This window comes from Molothrus ater, chromosome 22 (assembly GCF_012460135.2).
Source record: "Molothrus ater isolate BHLD 08-10-18 breed brown headed cowbird chromosome 22, BPBGC_Mater_1.1, whole genome shotgun sequence".
Taxonomy (NCBI): Eukaryota; Metazoa; Chordata; class Aves; order Passeriformes; family Icteridae; genus Molothrus; species Molothrus ater.
The window spans coordinates 8053677-8075699 of record NC_050499.2 but is presented as its reverse complement, the minus strand read 5'-3'; the positions used below and the strand labels follow the sequence as shown (position 1 = coordinate 8075699).

The 22023-nt window shown below is 57.2% G+C and overlaps 4 protein-coding genes across 4 annotated transcripts; 1 reads left to right on the top strand and 3 right to left on the bottom strand.

Annotated features, from left to right (window-relative positions):
* Positions 1-2387: 2387 nt before the first annotated feature.
* Positions 2388-3611, bottom strand: ATP5MG (ATP synthase membrane subunit g). The gene is made up of 3 exons (XM_036397484.2): positions 3478-3611; positions 3120-3280; positions 2388-2560 (listed from the first exon to the last, which is right to left on the bottom strand). The coding sequence occupies exons 1-3, from the start codon at positions 3539-3541 to the stop codon at positions 2462-2464; spliced, it is 324 nt and encodes a 107-aa protein (XP_036253377.1). The 5' UTR covers positions 3542-3611; the 3' UTR covers positions 2388-2461.
* Positions 3612-3762: 151 nt separating this feature from the next.
* Positions 3763-13524, bottom strand: UBE4A (ubiquitination factor E4A). Its single transcript, XM_036397483.2, has 20 exons — positions 13506-13524; positions 13201-13365; positions 12915-13091; positions 12642-12754; positions 11939-12091; positions 11691-11850; positions 11306-11508; positions 10903-11094; positions 9749-10082; positions 9357-9483; positions 8157-8464; positions 7481-7613; positions 6870-7057; positions 6683-6783; positions 6442-6555; positions 5583-5757; positions 5263-5443; positions 4916-5063; positions 4532-4689; positions 3763-4384 (listed from the first exon to the last, which is right to left on the bottom strand). Exons 2-20 carry the CDS (start codon positions 13322-13324, stop codon positions 4243-4245), a joined length of 3231 nt encoding a protein of 1076 aa, XP_036253376.1. The 5' UTR covers positions 13325-13365; positions 13506-13524; the 3' UTR covers positions 3763-4242.
* A 1457-nt stretch (positions 13525-14981) lies between these two features.
* LOC118695658 (G protein-activated inward rectifier potassium channel 4-like) lies at positions 14982-17143 on the bottom strand. The gene is made up of 3 exons (XM_036397315.2): positions 16967-17143; positions 15672-16857; positions 14982-15325 (listed from the first exon to the last, which is right to left on the bottom strand). The coding sequence occupies exons 1-3, from the start codon at positions 17141-17143 to the stop codon at positions 14982-14984; spliced, it is 1707 nt and encodes a 568-aa protein (XP_036253208.2).
* Positions 17144-19338: 2195 nt separating this feature from the next.
* Positions 19339-20415, top strand: LOC118695739 (putative claudin-24). Its single transcript, XM_036397494.1, has one exon. The coding sequence runs from the start codon at positions 19339-19341 to the stop codon at positions 20011-20013; it is 675 nt and encodes a 224-aa protein (XP_036253387.1). The 3' UTR covers positions 20014-20415.
* The last annotated feature ends 1608 nt before the right edge of the window (positions 20416-22023 follow it).

Sequence of the window (22023 nt, the reverse complement as noted above, 5' to 3'; positions counted from 1 at the left end):
AGCCCTCATAACCCCGGCAGCGATGCCGGGCGGGAGCGGGAGCCCCGCGCCCCGGACCGCGCATACGGCATAGGCGGCGCTGCCGCCCCCTGCATATCGCCGAGCCGTATGCGGGGCGCGGGGCGCGGCCCCGGCCCGGCACGGCACAGCCCGCAGTCCCCGCCGAGACCCTCCGGTGCTCGGCCCGGGAAGAGCCGGTCCCTGCGGGGGCACCGCGGCCCCGAGCTGTGGTACCGAGGGCGGGCAGCTTCGCCCTGCCCTCCCGGCCTCGCATGTGTCCTGCCTGCGGCCCCGCGCCCTGCCGGTGCCGCGTCCCGCTGGGTGCCACCCCCGGGAGGGAGGTGGCGGCGACAGCACCGGGCTGGCAACCGCGTCGCGCACGGCACGGCGAGAACAGGGTTAACATCCAACAAGTGCCCACCGTATTCCATGAGAGCAGCACTGCAAACACACGGATAAGATGTAAATCCCTCTGCCTGGGGACACAAAATACTCATTTTCCTCCGAAGTTCATCAGCTGAGGGCAGGGGAGGAGGGAGGGGCGGCGGGAGGCTGTTTGTCCCCGAGAGGCAGCCGGACACTTCTGGTGTTTGGGAGGACGAACAAGCTGCTGGAGCCCTTCGGGGTCACAGATGCTGCTTCTGCCTGGGGTTCTGCTGTGGCAGCGGGGCTGGGGGGGACTGCTCCCGAGGACTTCCCGTGAGGAGAACTAAAATTCGATGGTTTCTTCGTCTCCAGGGCCAGGAGCATCTTTGAGCTCTCCCATGCTTTACTAGTGCAGCTTGATCCTATCCTCCCACTGAAGCTTTTGCCAGGCCAGTGCTGGAGTGAGCTGCAGCCCCCTGAATGCCCACCCTGAGCCTGCTCTGAGAGGGGCACATGCAGACAAGAACAAGTCAGAGGTGAGAGGCAGCTCTTGGAGCCAGATCAGACAGCCTTGCCCTCAGTGAGGTTCTCTTAGGTTCAGAATCCTCCTTCTAGTCAAGCTCACACTTGACATCCCATATGTGATCTCACTCTCCTTGAGGAACATATCCTGCAGAATCTCACACCAGGGCCTGGTCCATTGCCCTCGCTGGTCTCTACCTGCTGGGTGAAGAGTTTGTGATGACAGGAGCAAAAAGCTTGTGGGGAAGAGCAGTTTTGGGGGCCTGCTCAGCCTGAGCATTGGCTGCAGCCCTGGTCAGGTTTGCTGGGGCTGAGCAATCACAAAACTCTGCAGCACCAGGAGGAAGGCTGTGCAAGGCAGGAATGGTGTCCTGGCCAGGCTGGTGGGAGATGCAAGCACGGGACACAGGCTGGGCAGGGGGCTGGAAGCACAGGTCCAGTCAATGCTCCTGTTGCAGACTCCCCCACAGAAGATGAGGAGTTCACTGAGCCTCAGTTTTCCCATCTGTGGCATGGAAGTGACCTGTGACCACCTGTGACCCAGAGCTGCTGGGGCAGGAAGCCTTCTTTTTAACAAGAAAGAAGAAAAGGTCTCCATCCATGCCACAAACAACCTTACCACAAATTGCTTACCACATCTGAAGTGTGTGAGCTCAGCTGCACTCCCTGTCAAAAGCACACAAGGCCTTGTGCTGGGATGAGCTGCTGAGAAGGGCAGTTCTGCTGCAGGGAGAGCAAGTGACATGCTACTGGCACAGCCACCCCAAGACACCAGGGTCACTGAGGGCTGGGGGCCTGTAGGGTCACCGTGTGCACAGCACAACATCCACAGGAGCAAAGGAGCAGCAGGACAACAACTGTATCAACAAGGAGCAATAATGACTAAAACCATCTTCTAAGACAGTAAAAACAGGCTGCTAGCTTCAGAAAATACCTACAAATTATTTTCTGATCATGCCAGAGCACAGGGTACTCACCAGGTTTTGTAGAAAACCCTGCAAGAGCTGGCTGACAATGAGCAAGGTGGTAGAACCCCAGACAGCTCAACCTTTGGCTGGTGGGAGCTGAGGTAACACATGTAAGTAAAAAAGCTCTGCTTACTTACACAGGCTTCCACTGCACCAGTCAGATACCAAACCTGAAGAGCTACGTTTCCTATGGAACAAGCCATGGAAATTGCTTTTGATAATGTAAAAAGTACTGGAATTTGCTTTTGGGTCCCAGTAGCTGATGGGAACTGCATTCAGGAACAAATGGAGTATTTCCCCTTTGCAGCCTCTGTTTGATTTTGGGGCTCTCAGACCTCCCCTGGAGCCACAGTTGGGACACAGTGAATGTCTCAGAGCAAACAGAGCTCTGGTGACCAAAAGTGATGTCACTAAAGCACTCTGGCACCCTTGGGGCTGGCCCTTAGACCCCCCTTGAGGAGCCATCCCTGCCAGCATTGCCCCCAGGCCAGGCTGGCACCTGTCAGAGTACCAGACAAGGATGACAACAGCTCGATCAGCTCCTAGTTTTATTGTTGCAGCCCCCATTACAGATCCAGCACTGCTGGCACTGCTGAGGTGAGTGCTCACACGTTGTACCCGATGATGCCGCGCTTGCCGATGATCTCCCCGATGTAAAACCACATCAGCACCTCCGTAGCCACCAGGCCATTCCTCAGTGCATCCTGAAAGGAAAAAGCCACTGCTCAGATCCCACACTCCCACAACAGCTCCTCCCTCACTCCCACCACCACATCCATGCCCTCCAGCAGCTCTCAAGGTGAAAACCCAGAAAGTGGAGCAGAGTGTTTGCTGTGTTCGGCCACCCCTCAACATGTCCCATCGCAGAAATGTTCTACAGCATTAAGCACACCGTCAGCTACTGATTTTGGCTTTTTACAGCCCTTTCAAGGATAATTTCTTAGCCCACACACGGGAAACACGCTAATTTCAAGGCCAACCGATGACACAGCTGATCCAGAAGGCTGGGCTCATTCAGCCACCTCTGGATTCTCCCTTCCCTGGGAGCAGAGGGGAGCAATCACAGCCTAGTCCACGCAGAAAGAATTAAAGCAAATAAAATAAAACACTTTAAACTCTGAGCCCCTGAATTCCATGAGCTTCATGTGCCGTTGAGAACAGTTCCCACTGCTTCCCCAGGCAGGACCAGAGCATGTCCTGGGTGGGTAGGAGGCTCCCGCTGGAGCTGTGTCCCGGCAGTGTCGCATCCCTCCCCGCCGGTACCTTGACAGTGAGCTGCGCCAGGCGGCCGCTCTGGAAGGCCCTGACCAGGCCCTTCATGCTGTCGATGGCCCGCGGAATCTCGGCGGGGGTCGGCGGGGCCAGCTCCACCTTGGCGTAGTACCAGAACGTGGCCAAGCGCGGCTTCGAGTACGTGACGGCAGCTGCGGGAAGGGGAGCGAGTGGACGGTGTTTACCCAGCGGCGGGAGCCCGAGGGGCCTGCCCGGGCCCGGCCCCGCTGCCCTCAGCCCCGCGCCCCATCCCCTCCCCTGCGCTCCCCCCGGCCCGCCGTCGCTCCCCTCACCTCAGCCCGCCCCACGGCAGCCCCGCTCCCTCCCCGTGCCCCGCGCCGCCCCTCACCGCCGATCAGCTCCGGCCCGCGCTGCACCAGCCGCTGCACCAGCCCCTGCGCGGCCTTGGCCATCGCTGCTGCGCGCTCAATGTCACCGCCGCTCACCGCACCGGCGCTCGCCACGGGCAGCCCGCCGCGAGGACCCCGGGTCACGTGGGCGGGCGGGCGGGGCGGAGCCGCGCCGGATCCGCGGGTTCGAGACCCGCGCCGAGCCCAAACCGCGCCGGTATTCGCACCGAGCCCAAACGGGTTTTTTAGAGCTCCCGGCACCGCCAGACCTCCAGCACCAGCTGTAAGATGATCTCTGTGTTTAATTTCCAACGCCTGCCATTCCCAACACTCACTGGGGAAGTAAACCCTGCTACACCCCTGGCACATAAAAGTCAGAAAAACGCCCCCTCCATTTCACCAAGTGAAAGATGGTTACAGTTTAAACACAGAACAGAGGGAGGCTTTTGGTGTTGCTGGAAAAGAACGTGGCCAACACAAAGAGCAGGTAATAGAGAGCCAGGGCACCACATCATGAGGAGGCTGTGTTCTTCTCCCGTGGCTGAGGCTCGAAGCTGTAGTGCAGTGGGAAGTTGTAGTATTAAAGAGAGAGTCTTGAAAGGAAAAGAGAGAACGAGGGCTGGCAGGGAAGGTCTGAGGAGAGACTCCAAAGGTGGTGGCAATGCACTAAATGTGGTCATCATTAGGGTGGTAGCTCCAGCCGTTACCCCTGCATGGCTGTGATCTTGCCCATGACAGGAGGCTTAGAGATGAGAGCCTGTCTTTTAGTTCAGAGTGTCCTCCAGCTCCTCCTCCTTCTGTTTTTTCCTCTCTGCAAGCCATCTCTGTATCTTCTCTTTTAGCTCTGTGTTTGGTCTGATCTGGTCCATAGTTAGGGGACTCCGATTGAAAGGATCTGTCTGATCACTGAAACAGAAAACATCAAGGAGATTACCTGGACATTCCTGGTGCTAGAGATAAAAAAAAAAAAAAAAAAAGAGAGCCCAGGAAGAGTCACTGGATATGTGAAACAGATTCCCAAAAGTATCAAGGTGAGAGGGCTGTGCTGCACACCTGAGGAGGTGTCGGGCTATGGTCGATCGGTCCACAGTGACACGGGAGGAGGGCAGGATCACGGGGTCTGACATCAGAGTGCTCATGATTGGATCCAGGAATTCATCACAGGCATCTGCGTATGTCTCCTCTTCCTGCTGCTGCCGGTCTGCAAGAGACTAGGGAGCACACGTGGCTCTGAGGGATTCAGCCTCCCCGTTCTTTAAAAACCAGGGAGCATTCACAGCTCTGTGCAGGCAGGGAACCCTCCCAGCTGGACCTTGCACAAAGCTCCACTCCCAGAAATCCAGCTCCACAGCAAAGATGCAGCAATACATGGAGCGAAAAGGACACAGAGAACCAGCTCTATCTCTTTTTGTATGCTGAATTCCCTCCAGTGCTCACCTTGATCCTCTCAGCCAGGTTACTAAAAGACACTATCATGTTGCCAGGCTTGTTAATCTTCTTCAGAACCCGCACGGTCTGGGCAAAGAGCGTTGGTGAGTAGGAGCGGCCGTCCTTGGGGACTGTGGCACAGAAGTTTTCTTCATCCCTGCACCAGGTTACGTGAGAGAAAGATTTAAGAATCCCCATTTATCAGGGCTGCAAAACAGTCCCCACAGCAGCCACATTCCCATAGCAAAGAACCCAAAGCTAAAGAAAAGCTCGAGTGTAACTAAGCATTTCTCCCCCAGTATCACCAAGATGGCTCCTGCATGGCTCCCAACAAGCTCACTCCCCTCGTCACCTACCCAAGGTTTAGGTAGATGGTGCAGATGTCAGACACGAGCTGCTGTGGCTTGAAGTCGAATTCACTGAAATCTTTCACCTTCAAAGCTCCCATTTTAGGCCCAACCAGATGTTGCAGGAAGTAGTTGAGCATGGAGATGATGCGCTCAGCAAGGAAAGGATGCACAAACAGGGACTTGATTTCTGGAAAGCAAAACAACAGCGTGCAGATTCACAGCAATTCCATCCTCATCTGACCACACTGAAACCAAGTTCCTGCCTGCTCACACCCTGGCAGGGCTCTTCTCTAGGTCTGGCAGGCAGGAGGGACCATTTTCCCTACCTGAAGTCAGGAAAGCCAGAGTGCCAATGGTTTCATTGGACATGATGTTGTGGAAACGCGCCAGCTGACCAAACATCTGCAGGCTGGACTCCTTCTCGCGGCGAGCCTCGGGGGACAGGCTGTCCCACTCGCCTCGGTCCTTCTCAATCTGCTGAACTTTGATCTTGCTGAGGTACTGCAGGACAGAACACATGGAGTGTTTGGGTGGGTGGCGACAGCAAGGAGGTCCAGAAACACTCAAAACCAGTCAGGCAACATCCATATCACCCATCTTATCTGCTGGCCTTCCAGCAATCAGCTCTCTAGCAGGTAATAGCTCCCCAAAATAGCCCTTTCTAGCAGCAACAGCAGCTCTGAAAGGAGTGGAGAGACATTTAACACACACCAGGGACATGAGAGCACCTGAAATTCCCTTGCAATCCCAAAGGAAAACTGCCTGGAGACAAAAGGTCTTTATTAAGATAAAACACTTGCAGAAAGACCAAGGAGATTTGAGAATCAAAATCCACAGTGATTGTTTAAAGCCTGAGTGTATCCAGATTACGAACAGGCAGATTTCCCAGCGTGCTTCCTGTTGGATCTGAAAAAGCTCTTTTGCTCCTCTTGGTTCTGAGCTGCTTCTTGAACCCAACGGAAGGAAGGGTAACCCACAGACAGGGCCCCAGACCCTTCCTCCAGCCTTCACCCCTTCTTCCTGGGCACTGGCCACTCCATCTTGGGATTGTTTCCTGCATACTACTTACTGCAGAGACTCACCAGGCAGAGCCACGCAAGCTGGCCCTGTTCTGGAGGTCAGTATTGCACCAAGGAAGTGAGAACTTGTTTACCTGATGGTCATGGAACGTGAACCCAGCCCTACCTGTATGGCTTCATCCAACAGGAAAATGGCATCATTCATGAGCAGGTTAAGGAAGCGCAAGAAGAGAGGGGGATTCATTGCCTCCAGGTTCTCTGAGGCATAATCAGCCAGAGCCTGCAAAGAAAGGAAATAGCAAATTCTGCAGCCCAGCCCCGATGGCAGGACATGGAGCTCACCCATGTGACCCCCACGTGAGCTGCACACCCACATGGCACACTCAGGCATGCATCTCTCGCCTCACCTTTATGCTGTCCCGGTAGGAATCAGTGTCCCACATGTACCTCAGGATGGGATACATGGGACGGCGGTAGTTGAACTTCTGTTCAAACTGGTGTGGGTCACCTGGGCACAAGCCAAAGAACCTTTCAAGTGGACAGTCCCCCACAGGTGCTACACAGGGAACACAACTCTTCCCATACTGTGCTTACCCGTGAACTCGATATCCACGAAGACTTTGATGAGTGCCTCGGCCAGGTGGGCGGCGTGTTGGTAGGAGCAGAACACTCGCTTGCGATGGAACATGCTCGAGACGAGTGGGCTCTGAGCCTGATCCAAGTGAGGCATCACAGCTTCTAACACTTCAGCCAGCTTGGCTCGCAGGTGAGGATTTTTCATCCTGCAAGACAAAACAAAGCAAATCCAGGATGGCATGTCCATGGTGCAGAATGGAGCTGCTCAGGAATCGCTCCAGGATCTGTGTTCATACATGCTTGAGTGCCAGATTGCTGCAAACCATCAGTAAAGCCAGCCCTGGGTCAGCAGTCACTTGCATAGACACCATGTCACAGAGGAATCTCAGGCAAAGGGAGAGTGTGGGAACACATATATTTAAGCATGAAATCCTATTTGAACCTTTCATGAAGCCTGTGGCCTCAGGCAGGCCTGTATTCCCTTTGTGCCACTTGCAGGCATATTTCAGCTGTTTCAAAAAGATCAACCTGCTTGCAGCTGCACAGACCAAACCTCAAGACAGCTCTGCAATTTCTACTTGCTTGGTGACCCCAGGAGTTCTGCAACAAGGACCCAGGACTGCACGTACCTCTCCACATCACCCATGAAAACAGTAACAAAGTGAAGGATGTGCTCCAGGGAATCGGCAGAAGTCTCCAAGATGTCATCAGCAAAACGCCGCAGGAAAATGAAGAAGTCGCCCAAATTATCGGCAAAGAACTCTGCAAACAGAGATTGTAGCTGAGCTCCTCCCCAGGCAGCTCACCTTGCCCTTTTCCAGCCTCCCATCCACTCTCCCCTCACCACCCTGATGCTGATTAAGTATTGGTAATTAAAAAGCTGTATTAGAGTCCGCCCAGTCTGACGGCATGACTAACACCTGGGACTCACTTCCCCTCTTCCCTCCCACAAGTCAGGTCACTTCTGGGGTGAATCCAGCATCTGCTGATGACACACTTCTACACAGCCCCCAAGGGAAGAATCCTGAAGCAGGCCCCAGAAAAAAGAGTTTACATATAGAGAAAACACTAAATCAATGTAGAACTTGTCACTTGCAAATGAGTAGGACTTCTAAAAGGTCAGCAGCTTCACCACCCTAAATATGGCCCCTCAAACAGAGAGGGGCCCCCTTCTTCAGAGAGAATATTCTGCACAATGTCGGTGGTGGCACCGTGTCCTGCCCTGGACAGGGAAGCACTTGCTCAGGCAGCTCTTGCAGTGCTCATGTATGCAGGTGCTGGCACAGAGCAGCACCCGTGGCTCACCTGGCACGTAGGCCAGCGCGCTGTGCTCCACCTGCGGCAGCGGGAAGGTCAGCTCCAGCGGCTCGCTGCCCTGGTTCCCCACTGCCAGCTGCACCAGCAGCACTGCCATGGACACCTGCAGGTTCAGGCAGTTCTGCAGCATCTGTGGTTCCGTCATGGCTGTCTTGGTGGACAGATAGATGGTCATCAGGCGCTCAAACTGCTCCCTGAGGCTGTCAGCAGCGGGGCTGGAGCTCTGCTGAGCTTCTCGCCATGCCACTTGCAGGCGGTGAAGGCTTTGGTTTATCTTTACCATCTGGTCGTGCAACCTGCCCGGAAAAGGAGGCAAGGAGGGGCTCAGGAGACAGACAGACAGACATCCTGCCTCACCCATGCAGAAGCTGGTGGGAGACTGTTCTGTGCTGGTGGATTCAGATAATTTTCCGTGGGTACCCTGTCTGGGACTCTGGCAATGGGAAGCCTTGGGGAAAGGCTTGGCAGGACATGGGAGGGTACAAGACCCTCTGAGGGACCATGGCACCTGCAGAGTGGCCTGGGGACATGGCAGAGCTCCCTTGGGTCACTGAGGTCAGGGATCCAACATGGCCCAGAGACGCTTGCAAGGTGACACTTCAGTTTCCCAGCAACAAGCCACTTGCATAATAACTTTTTTGTCAATGTCTATATTTAGAGAATAAACCAGAAGGGGACTCTGCTTGGATCAGCCATGACCTCACAGTATCTAGGCAACAATTTGCAGAGGGAAGTCGTGCAAAACAGAGTGTTTTAGTGTCCAGAAAATCCTCTCCTGGAAGCTGACAGCTACCTCACATTGCTGTTTCACATACACTCCCAGTGGGCAGGTGCTCTGCCACCTGGATGAGGCTCCTGCCCCAAGGAGAGAGGGAATGGAGCAACCTACAAATATCCAGCACTTGGGTGTGGGTGTCTATAAATAACATGGAGCCTGCAAGACTCCTTTATTAGGATAAAACACTTGCAGAAAGGCCAAGGGGATTTGAGAATCAAAATCCACAATGATTGTTTAAAGCCTGAGTATATCCTGATTAGCAAAAACGTGAGCAAAATTTCTTCCTGCAGTCAGTCAGGCTGAAGTTCAAGCAGCAGCTCAGCTGGCCACCCTGTGTTCAGAGTATTTACTGAAATGTGCATAGCAGTACACAGGTGGAAAACAGCCCCACGGGAAATGAAAGCAAGTACCTGTGAAACCCCAAGTGCAGAGTATACTGTGTGAGCACCAGGTTTTCTGTCACCAGGTTGTAGCTGTTCGCAAACTGTGGCTCTTGCTCGCTCAGAGCAGGGATCAAACATGTTTCTTTTTCCAATCCTGTAAGGAAAAGCATCTCTGCATCAGGTCCTACTCAGCAGTGCTGGTGAGGAGGGGGCTCGAGAGGGTCCCTCCTGAGGACACAAAAGGGCTCCTGGTGATAGTGGCAGTGTTTTATTTGTACTCAGCTCTCTTCTTGTTCCTCTCTAGTCACACTTCTAATTCTCCCTAACCCTAATGGTTTATTGAGAGGGCACTAGTGGGTAAAGCGGAGACTGAGGAGATCCCCTTTCCCATTGCCTTAGTCCCCAAAGCTTAGGTGTACCTTTCATGTGTACGTTCTTGCTCCTCCTCTCCTCTTCATTCAGCTCCTTCAGGGCACAGTAGGTAGGGTTGAAGGTTAGCAGCTTTGGAGATCTGGGTTTGCAGAAGGGCTGGCACAGCTTCAGGAGGGCAGCCCCCAGGTTGAGGAAGAAGGCATCTGAGGCGTACATCTGGAAGAAAATCTCTGGCATCTGGTTAGCCCAAATCTTGGTGCGGCCTGCATTCGCATGGAGGCAGTTTCCCAGCCAGGAGAGGATCCTGTGCTTTGTCTCTGGCGACAACTGCAACAGGTTCTTCAGCATCTGGTAGATCTTCTCATGGAACTGGGCCATGAACTGTTAGAGGAAACAGAACACAGCTGAATGAGTCCTTGGGAGTTGTTCTTTTGCCTCTCTGATATCACTGCTATCAGACCCTTTCCTGCTCCTCAGGATACCCCATGAATCACCCATCACACACAGGTGTTACAAGCAGGTCAGATCCTGGGGCTGGCACAAAACAACAATTAGGGATGTCCTCAAAAGCACAGCTGAGACAATTTGTTCTCATACGGAGTAAATCCAAAATTATTTGCCTATTTTTGACAGCCTGAAAGAACCCTTAAGCAGGAAAGCCCCTCTCAGGGATGACCTCTGCACCTCAGTTCACTCCTGTACTTATATCCTGCATCCTCATGTTTCACTCCTGACCTACTGGAACATTCCTAGGAAGGAATTCCTAGGTATTCCTCTAAGGAAGAAATTTACTTGCATAATGAGAGAGAATGTTGCCTGTCACTTTCTCAACTGGTGAATCAATTAGTGTTTTAATCACAGGACAGGCACTGAAAACTACTCCCTAGTGATTGCAACACCTGAGGTAGATGATCTCCAGGTAGCACCTCAAGTTACTGAGGTCTGCTCCACCAGTCCACCCACCCTTTTTCCAAAAGCTCAGGCAACTTTGATAAGGCTTGGGTTATAATGACCCAAGACAGCCGGCAAAACTTTCCATGCTCCAGCAGGAGAATTCAAAGCAGTTTTGGGACGTGCCTAGTTGCAAGGCAGGCTATTCCTGAACCAGCAGTGGAACTCAAGCCCTGATACCATGTTTTGAATCCCCAAGCAATGAGAGGCCACTAACACCACAGAAGCAGAACTGCCCTGCTTCTCCCACCTGATGGATGTTGGATTCCTGCACTTTAATCTCCTGTGGGCTGGATCGGGATGGATTCAGAAAGTAGCCATGGTTCTCCACCACGCCAGGGGTCTTCAACAAGCAGGAGATATTTAGAATGGCACCAAGCAAAGTCTTCTGGTACATCTGTCCATTGCTGGGATCCTTGGGCTGGATGTAGCCTGCAAAAACCTGGGGAACACATCAGGACATGCTGACAGTTGTCCAAAATCCTAGCAAAAAACCCTAGCAAACTGATGAGTTTGTGACAGGCTATGAGAAGGGAGAGGAGGGGTATGACTACATTGGGTGTTGTTACACCACACTGCTGGTTTGACCTCTGCAGATCAGGTCTTGTTCATGTGCCCCTGCAAAAAGCTCCTGCCTAAGCCAGGGTACCCACCTTGGCTATATCCTTCTGCTTTGTGAAGTACAGGAGCACATCGAGGTATGTGTACAGCAGGATCTGGCAGAGGTCCAGGTCCTTGATTCTCCCCAGCAGAATGTCAAACACAGGAACCATGACCTCCCCAAATGTGCGCACCTCCTCATCCATCGTTAAGGCCTCTATGACCTCCTCAAGGAACTCAGTCATGTCTTCAAACTCTGGCAGGAGATACAAGGCTCTTACTCACAGTGCTCCAACAGCCAAACCGACCCAAACACAACCCCCCTTTTGGCAGCAAGGGGAGGCAAAGCTTCACCCAACCCCTGGATGCTGCAGGGCAGCCTCGCAGCACCGAGGCAGTGGCACAGTGAGCACTGTGGCACAGCCCAGCTGCACTTACGTGCCCCCCTCAGTGTCTCCAGCAGCAGGTCCACCAGCTGCTCGTACACGTTCTGGTTGACGTAGATCTCGGGGGTGAGGAGCACGGTGCGGGTGTTGGACACCGTCAGGTTGCGGCAGCGCACGGCGAAGGGCAGCAGGTTCTCGGGGACCTTGGTGATCTGACAAGGAGAACAAGGCAGCTCCAGCTGGGGCACCGCAGCTCCAGCTGGGGCACTGCAGAGCAGGGGACAGAGCTGCCTGGCCCACCTCCTCGCGGGCCCTGCGGAAGCAGGCGTAGAGGTAGCGCAGGATCTGCCTCTCCCCGGCGTCACGGTCGGCTGACAGGTTCTGGCTGCTGGCACAGGTCATGTGGATCAGGTGGCTCCCGGGCTCCGGCAGCAGCAGGCGGGTGAACAGAGCCTGGGCACCAGCAAGGACAGGGCACAGTGACACAGCCCAGCACAAAGCTGATCCCTCCAGAGGAGGAAGCTCCACACCACACAGCCTAATTGGCTCCTGCTGGGAAGAGCACTCCCTGTCCCTCATTAAGTATCCTCAGCTGCTTCTGGCCTGAGCAAACCCTCCAGTCCCTCAGGGAACGACGCTACCCCCACCAGAAACCATTTCCACTGAAATCCTCAGCAGGAACAATTGATACAACTGCAAATGAAGATGAGAGTGTGCGTAGACACTGTTGACTGAATTCTTTGGTTTTTCTTCCCTTTCCCACCCACACAAACCTACAGGGCAGCGAACTCCTGCAGCTTCCAGGAGGAAGGGCTGGATTCTCCAAATTCTACACTTTTCTCAGTCTCATATCCCAAAAATCTCATGGACTTTTCCAGCAAAACAATAAGTGGCAGCTTTGTGCCAGGTTTTGGAAAAGGATTTGGGATATCGTATGTACTTTCTGAGGAAACAAACTCAATCCAGAGGCCAAAACCTGCAGATGGCCCCAGGCAGTCCCTACCTGCTCCACATTGTCCATGTCCAGCCAGTCCTGGTCATCCAGGTCTGCGGCCATCTCCTCCAGGTACACACAGCGTGCCGGGATCCCATTCCCACTCTTCATGCTGGGGTCACCTGGGAAGGGCAGAGGGACCTGTTCTGTTCCACCTGCAGGCAGGACTGTCCCCAGCATAGCCCCAGCACCCGGCACTCTCCCCTCCCAGCTGTCCCCTCCCCTGTCAGAGCTGCCCCAGGCTGTACCACACCCCGCCAAACCAGGGCTTCCTGGGCTCACTGTTGTCCAGGGTGATGAGGAAGATCCTCTGGATCATGTGGTTGATGTTGAGCTGCTCGCAGAGCTCTCGCTGCGAGCGGAACGAGCGGCTGATCTCGGCCACCGAATAGTCGCAGTCGTCCAGGCTCTCGGAGACACTGTTGTCGGAGTCATCCTGGCTGATGGACGTCTCCTCGCCTGCACGACAGAGCCCTAAGCGTCTCGGGGGACAGCCCTGTCCGAGCGGACCGCCTCGCCCCCTCCCCAGGGCCAGCCCCTGCCCCAGCGCCAGCCTCGACCTCCGCACCTGTCAGCTGCCGCAGCTGCTGCTGCTTCTGGATGGCGGCGAAGTGCTTGGCGGCAGCGACGGAGCCGAAGAGGGCGGCGAAGGGGTTGCTGGAGATGCTGTTGTTGTTCTCCTGGTCGGTCATCTCCCCTCAGGGCCGCGCCATACGGGTGAGCCGGGGCAAGGCTGCGGGGAGGGCCGCCGTCAGGGCCCGAGCCCGCTCCCCCCCCGGGCACGGCGGGCTCGTCCCGCTCGGTGCGGGGGCTCCGGTTCCAGCCCACTCCTGTTCCGGTGCCAACCCGGCCCCGCTCCCGCTCCGCTCCCACCTGGGCCGCCGCCGGAGAGGTCTGCGCGTCACCGCGTCGCACAACGATTTACGTCACCGCGACGCGCCGGAAGTGAAGTACGGGAGGGGCGGGATTTAGGGAGCTCGGGCGGGAGCGGCGGCAGCGACTCCTGGCGGCCGGTACGGGGAACGACACCTGAGGCCCGCGGGGACGGGAACGGGAATAGTGGGAATGGGGAAGGGAATAATGGGAATAATGGGAATGGGGACGGGAATAATGGGAATAGGAATGGGAACGGGAATAATGGGAATGGGGATGGTGATGGGAATGGGAATAATAGGAGTGGGAATGGAAGTGGAACAGGACAGGGAATGGGACAGGGACATGAATCCAGCCCAGCTCGGTGGGACCCAAGCGCGTCCCATGCTGTGAAACATGATTGTGTGTGTGATAACCCAGTTTGTGTTTGTTATTCGCTCAGTGGCCTGTATGTGAATATTAATGATATGTAAATCAACTGCTTAATAGGCAAATCACAATTTTATGTTGGATCAATGTGCATATTGACCCTTATTAACTTTGCACCTACAAACACTTGTTTGCGGCCTTTTTTTTTTTTTTTAACTTTTTCTTCTGCAGGGAGTTTTATGTTTGTAGGGGGTTTGGGGCTGCAGGGGGTGCGGGGTAGGGACAGTGATGTACATGTTTATATTACATCCCCATGCATCCCTCCTGTGCTGGGCTGACCTTGGCCCCTGGACCTCCCCAGCTGCTCCATCCCTCCCCTCACACCCTTCTGGGCAGGACAGATTTGAGGTGAGGTCAGAAAATACCCTGCCCAAGACTCTGTGGGGAGATAAAAGGTAGGTTGATAGACAAGAGGCAAAGGTGGACAAAAGGGGTTAAATCCAAGGTGTTATTCTGCAACCCCCTGAGGCAAAGCTGACTGGGGACTACAGGGAGGCTCCTCAGCCCAGCCAGACCCTGCATACACAGATTTTATTGATTTTTTTCAGTCCAGGCCCCTGGCTCAGGCACTGCCCTGCCAGGTGCTGCAGGTGACTCCAGTGGTGTCATTCCTCCTGTGACAATATTAATTTAATTCTACTACACCACGTCCAGCCTCTCACAGCACCAGCCCGCTGCAAGTGTTTCCCTGCTGGGGGAGTCCTGGGGCAGGGACTGGGGGCAGTTTGGGGTACTGGGGGGCTGTGTCAGGGTCCACGAGGTGGTGCAGGACTGAGCCCATGGCGCTGGAGGGCTCTGGGCTTTGCCTCTTCTTTGCCCAGACCCTGAGGGCCCCCCCAGAACAAACGTGGCTGACAGTTGGGTGATTTTGTGATGAACAGCCTTTACTCACCCGCCTGCCTCGTATTCCTTGTTACAAAAGAACAACTTAACAAAAAGAATTAAAGACTGCCCTGTGGCTGCAGCTGGGGGAGCGGGGGGCGTTCAGCCCCACAGAGCAGGGTGGGCTATGGCACTGTTGGCGTGGGGCACCGGGCCCGGGGGGGCTCAGGCGGGGCAGTCCCGCTGCGCTGGCTCGTCCCGGCCGCCCTGGGCCGCGCTCCCGGGGATGCTCAGCCCCAGCAGCGCGTCCTCGCCGGGCCCTGGCAGCGCGCACGGCTGCACCAGCTGGTCCCAGTACAGGCTGAGCGTGGAGTGCTCCTGCTGCTCCAGCTCCCGCAGCTCCTGCAGCTCCTTGGCGCTGGCTGCTGGCGTCTGCACCTCAAAGGTCATCTCAAAGCGGCTGTAGTCCACCTGGAAGGCGCCTTTCTCCAGGGACATGCAGGGCTCGAAGCGGTATCCCCAGAGGATCTCATCCTCCGTGTAGGAGGTGCGGGCTTGGCACGTCATTCCTGCAGCAAGAACATGGCTGTGCTGTGCCGGGTGCCACAATGAGCCCCCTGAGCCTGCAGGGTGAGGGGCTTCCAGCCCTCTGTCACCCACAGCGAGGGGCTTCCAGCCCTGCGTCACCCACAGCGAGGGCCTTCCAGCCCTGCATCACCCACAGCGAGGGGCTTCCAGCCCTGCATCACCCACAGCGAGGGGCTTCCAGCCCTGCATCACCCACGGCCCACTGGAGACACACAGGACCCTGAGCCTCTCTTGCTCAGATGTCACTCCTGGGCCCGGGTTTGCCCGGCATCTCCAGGAGCCCAGGGGAGCCCCCTCTCTCCACCCTGACTCCTCGAGACCACTTGCCTGTGGCTTCCACGATGCCCTCGAGGATGATGATGATTTCAAACTGCTCCCGGCGCAGTGACTCGGCTGACATGTCCCAGAAAGGGCTGTGGCGGTTGATGACGTGGCAGATGATCTGGGGCTCCACCAGGAACAGACGGTCCTCGCCCGTGTCATAGCCCAGGTTCAGCTCTGACTGCTCCAAGGGGATGAACTCCCCCTCGGCCGTCTGGCGGGACTTGATCAGCTTTGCCCGGATCTTGGCATCCACCATGTGGCTTTCTCGCAGGTCCCCCACACGAAACATCAGGCAGAGCTTCTCATCCCGGAGGGAGATGACGCAGTTCTTGCTGAAGATGAGGGTCTGGGCGCGCTTCTTGGGCCGGGAGATCTTGACGAACATGCAGCCGACCATCATGGCATCGATCATGGAGCCCACGATGGACTGGGCGATCAGCAGGATGACGCCCTCGGCGCAGTTGGCCGTCACCATCCGCGTGCCGTAGCCGATGGTCCGCTGGCTCTCCACTGAGAGCAGCAGGGCGGAGACGAAGCCGTCCACGTTCTCGATGCATGCCTGCCACTCGGGATCGCCCTGGTGCCACACGTCGCCACGCACCCAGGCGTCCAGGAAGTAGATGAAGCCAAAGACCACCCAGGTGACGACATAGCACATCATGAAGACAAAGAGGAACCAGCGGTACTTGAGGTCTACGATGGTGGTGAAGATGTCCGAGAGGAACCTCTTCTTGTCCTGGATGTTGCCCAGATTCACCTGGCACTTGCCCACTTTTGTCACGTAGCGCTGCCGCTGCCGCCGGCCGGCCTGGGCCATGGGGCTGTCCTCCTCCAGCAGCTTGCAGCGCCGGCCCTGCAGCCCCTCCGGGGTGGGAGCGGTGGAGCTGCGGGCGGAGGTCTTGCCGCGGGACGAGTTGGGGATGTTGGCCACGCTCAGGGCGTGCAGCGGGTAGAAGCGGGCAGCCGCCTCTTGCGGGGCGGGCGGCGGGCACCAGGACGGGCGGCCGCGGTGCTGCTGGGTGCTGAGGCTCCCGCGGCTCGGCGGCAGGGACGGCTCACCGGGGACAAAGCCGCCGTGACGGGGTGCGGATGGGTAGTTTGGCATGGCGGCGCCTCTCTTGGCAGCGGCGGCGGCCGCTACCTGCCCGCCGTCCTCCACCGGAGCCGCGGGGGCGGCCGGCAGGTCGGGCTGCGGGGGGGAAAGGAGCCCGTCGGTGAGAAATCGCCTCCGACAGGAACCGTGAGCACCCGGCGGCACCGCGTGCCGAGGATGCCCCGGAGCCTGGGGCGAGCCATACCTTCTGCGGGAAGGTGCCGTAGCGGCTGGTGTCGGCGGGCGGCCGGGGCAGGTAGGCCAGCATGTGCTTGGCCGTGGGGGTCTGCGCCGCGGGGATGGAGTTGCTGCGGCCGCGGGGCTCCTCGGGGGGCAGCCAGCCGCCGGCGCCGCCGCTGTTGCGGGCGTAGGGCAGCACCATGGCGGCGCCGGGGCGGCGGCTCAGCCCCGGGCTGGGCGCGAGGTCCTGCCGGGGGGAGACAAGCGGGAGTTACTTCGGACAGGAAAGCGGCTTGGGGCTCCGGCCCCGCTCCGCATCCCCAGGGGCCAGGGTCTGGGGGAGCGCCCCTTGCCCAGCAACGCTTGTCCCAGCTCCGGAGCGGTGCCGGGGTGCCTGCGGGCTGGCTCCAGATGGCTAAGCCCATTAAGGGCCATAATTGCATTGCAAGGCCGGGGAAGGAGGCACTCGTCTCCGGTAGGAAGCTGCCCCGGCAGCCGGCAAACTCCGAGCGAGCGCCTACGGCACTGTCCCACGGTTGTTCCAGGCCGTGGCGGTAGCTGTGGGTTCTCTGAGAAGCTCCGAGCAGAAATGGATGGCCCCTAGGTGGGGAGGAAGGGCAGCCTGTGAGAGAGAGGCAGATCCCACAGCCGGGCTCCTCGGGACAGGCTGAGCCCAGCCGGTGCCCATGGGGAGACGCGATGGGAGCTCATGGCCCTGGAAACGCAACCCGGAGCGCAGCGACCTGCGGGGGTAGGGGTGGGGATGGGGTGGGAGTGTTGGCGCTCTGCCTCCCTCGAGCATCCCCTGCCACTGCAGAGCAGCGGCACCAGCGGTCCTCAGTGCGGCGATGGAGATGTCAGCGTCCGGACCAACCTGCCGGCTCCCCGGACCCCAGGAGACACCCACCTCATGTCCAGGCAGAGCGGCTGCCGGCCCGGCAGGCGTCGTTCTCGGCTTGTGGCTCCCGCTGCGCCCCGGCCACTGCCGGGCATCTTCCCACCGGTTGTGGACGGGAATCCTCGGCCCGGCTGTGCCACCGCGGCCAGTGGGAGGGAAAGAAGGACTGGGAGCTCGGCGGCGGCCGCCAATCCTGCTCCAGCGGCAGAAGGTCACCCGTTAATCTGTCTCAATGACAGGCACAATTACCTTGAGACGATTTAATCGGAAGGAGCAGGTGCCCCAATGCCTGGGGGAAGGAGCAGGAGGGGTTTCCCAGCGGATTTCCCTGCTCTTGCCGTTGGGATGATGCTCCCTGTCTGCTCTTGGGAACGGGATGGTCAGCAAGGGCTGGAAAACATCCCCTCTCTCCTGCCTGGTCTGTGCTTCTGTGCTGAACGTGCTCCGTGCTCCCTCCCTGCGGGAGCCCCCTGCAAAGATCCTCCCGACACTCACCAGGGCTGGACCCCGGGACCAGCAGGACTCAGTAATTTCCAGTCTGGCTCCCGATACAGATAAGAAAGACGGCGGATGAAGGAGAGATTAGTCGCTAATCTCCCCGGGAAGATGAATCTGCAAGCTGGACCCCGCGGAGGCAGTGCACGTGGGGGAGGATGGGGGCCGAGTGCCAGCACAAACTTGGGATTTTCCTGATGCTTCTTTTCATCCTTTTCATAGAATCCCAGAACGGTTTGGGTTGGAGAGGGTCTTACAGATCGGTCCAGCTCCAGCCCCCTGCCACAGGAACACCTTCCACCAGACCAAGCTGATGTACATGGGTTTTCCCAGCTTTGTGCTTGCATCAGTGTCTCCTATCAGGACAACACGAGTCTCATCTGTTGGTGAAGTGCTGGGTGCAGGACAGGGGGATCAATGCCCACCTGTGAGAAGGGCCCATCTGAAACCTGCTTCCTCCCTTGAACATCCCCATTCTCAACGCAGCCCTCAAGGCTCCTTTGCATATTTAATTAACGACCTAATGAGGATCAGGGCCACCGACTCCTGAGAAAAGCCCAATGCTTTTCTACCTCTCTGCTGCCTTGCATCTTGTGCTACGGTGCCAGCCGTGTCCCACCGAGGCTGGAACTGCTGCTGCCGAGAATCGCTGTCCCTGCCAAGGCTCTCGCTCCGGGGTGGCCAAGGCTCGGAGGATTTGCGTGCTTTGGCTTAACCCTCTTGGGCACGGCGAGGCAGCGGCGGGACCCAGCCCGGAGTTACCGCGGGGATGCACCCGGCTTTTCCTGCTGAGCCGGGCTCTCCTTTTAGCATGGAAAAACCAACAACAGCTGAAAAACGACCGTGGCCACACCCCGGCGTTGGAGGAACAGGCTTGAATTCGCCCTCCCCGGGCGGCAGACGCGGCCGGCGGCCGGGCGGACGCAGCTCCACAAGCGTTAATGCCCGCGGCCGCCGCTCAGGGCGGCTAATCCGGGCCCGCAGGTTAGCGGGGCGGCGACGGCATGGCCGGGGGCTGGGGGGCAAAGGCGCAGGGCGGGGGGATGCTGCTGGCTCTCCTCGGATGGATCAGCTCCTGCGTCACCACCTTCGTGCCGCTCTGGAAGAACCTCAACCTGGACCTGAACGAGCTGGAGGTCTGGAACATGGGGCTCTGGCAGGTCTGCATCACCCAGGAGGAGGGGGTGGTTGAATGCCAAGCCCACGGCTCCTTCCTGGCTCTGCCCCCCGAGCTGCGCATCTCTCGCCTCCTGATGTGCCTCTCCAACGGGCTGGGGCTGCTGGGCTGCCTCCTGGCTGCCCTGGGGCTGGAGGGCTGGAGAACCTGCGAGGACAAACCCGGGCGAAAGCGGCAGCTCCTGCTTGGCGGGGGAGCGACGCTGGGCCTGGCAGGGATCACCACCCTGGTGCCGGTCTCCTGGGTCGCCTACAACACCGTCCTCGACTTCTGGGACGAGACTGTCCCCGACATCGTGCCCAGGTGGGAGTTTGGGGAGGCCACCTTCCTGGGGTGGTTTGCTGGAGCCTTCCTGGCCGCTGGAGGACTGCTCCTCGCCTGCAGCGCCCGCGCCACGAGCACCAACACGCCGCTGGCCCCCGCCTGCCACCAGGGCCCTGCTGCCCCGGGGCTGCCCAGGGGGCACCACCTGCACCCCAAAAATGCAGACTTGGTCATCTAGGCCCTCAGGGTGCTGTGCCCTGTGCACCTCGTGGCTCTTCCCCTGGCAGGGAGGGCTCCTGCTTGTTTCACAGGATGATTTGCTAATTGCTACAGCAGCTCTGCAGGTTTCTCTCCTTCCTCTGCGTGTCTGCTTCACTTTTTCTCTGTTAAGGAGCAGCAGATTTCCCTGCAGCACTCACCAAGCAAGCATGGGAAGGCAACAAGCAGCGGGCAGCACTTTGTACTGCTGGTGACACCGTGGTACCATCGCTGATGGGTGACACTGCGTTAGCATCCCTGGCGAGGCCCCCATAGCCAAGTCTGTCGTGGCTAATGCTGTGCCCCAGTGCAGCAGCTCTTTCCTTGCATGTCTATGTTGCTCTGAAATATTTGCAATAAATTGTCATGTCCGTCGGCAGTATGTCTGTGCTCTGAACATGCAGCTGTATCTTTGAGAGGTGGGATGCAGGGTGGGAGCTCCAAGGGGCAGCACTGCTGCTGCAGCTATGGTTTGGTCAGTCCAGAAAAGATTGGAGGAAAAGAGAGAAAAATAGAAAACAAGGGGGAAGGAGGAAAATGAGACAAGGCAGCACCAAGTTCTACTCCTGCTGCAAAGGTGGGATGGCAGTGACCACGTGCCCTGCAGGAGCCTCATCTTCTCATGGCTAAGATGATAAAGCCGATCAGTGCCACAGACCTTTGTGTCCAAAGTTCCTTGACTGCATCTTTTACCTGTGCACAAGAGGCAAGAAAGGGTTTCTGCTGGTCTGAACTGTTCCTTCCACATTTTCCTGATTCAGCTGTAAAAATAAAGGCTGATTACACACCTCTGTGAGCAAGAGCATGGACCATCAGGCTGGATTAGCACCCGGAGTCCTGAGAGGGGCCGGCCGCTGCTACGGCACTGGTTGGACGTGGAGTTCACCGCTGGTTTAATCCCTGCAGCTCAAAGCCGTGGGCGCGTGACCCATCTCAAGGCAGGCCCAGCCCTGGGGAAAGCAAAGTCCACTCGCTCTAAGTCCCATTTTGAAACCTGCACTTTGCTCAGCTGGAGGAGAGGAAGGAGCAGATGGGCAAGGAAAGGGAACAGCGATGATCCCTGGCAGTTCTGATGCTGCAGGACTGGGGACAGAGCTGGTGCTGCTGAGAGTGAAGTGGAAGAGGCAGGTGCTCAGTCTTCTAAAAGAGAATCAAACAAGGTAGAACTGAGGGGCACTGTTCCTGGCCATCACCTTCCAAGGAGCTGCACCCCCTGCCAGCTGACCAACCCAGGGAGCACAGAGGCTGTTTTGGCTCTAACTCCCTTGGGAAATGGGAGAACAGGACAGTGAGCAAAGGTTTTCAGCCTGGGAACACTCCTCCTGTCCAGCTCAGTCCAAATACCATGACTGCCCCAGCACCATTCTGTACTCCTGACACTCTTCGTTGGTTCCTTAAATCAGGCTGTGGGCATGGGCTGGGCATTTCAGCTTCTGGCAGCAACACAAAGAACAGGGCAAAGCCACTGTTTCACGAGTCAGAACAAACAGGCTCTCCCCTTCCCAAACCACATCCTACTGCCTGCAAGTGCACAAAAGCTGCCTGGCAATGCCAAGTGTTGGCTGGGAGGAGGTAGCATGCCTCCGGGTGGGCGCTGGCCTGGGGGCTCCACGTTCCCATTCATTGAAGGCCAAGCACCCTGAGCAGTGAGCTGAAGGCCTCATCCCACTGCTCGGTCACAACAATGGGGGGAACAAGCTCCAACAGCAGCACTGGCACTGCAGCACCCTGGTCCCTGAGGAGGCATGGGTCACTGCTGGAACACTGGCAGCAAGAGTACCTGTGGACAAAAGCAGTTCAACTTCATCATGAAGTCACCAGGAGAGTGCAAGATTCTCCCACATGAGCATTTTATTCCTAAATACTGGGGAAACACCCCCTGACAGGATGGTGGAACCACCTTTAAGGCAGCTCTGCTAATGACAACGCATTTTGTACAGGGGGAACCTTCAGGCAGAACCCTAGAGTGGAATAAAGACATGGAAGGAGC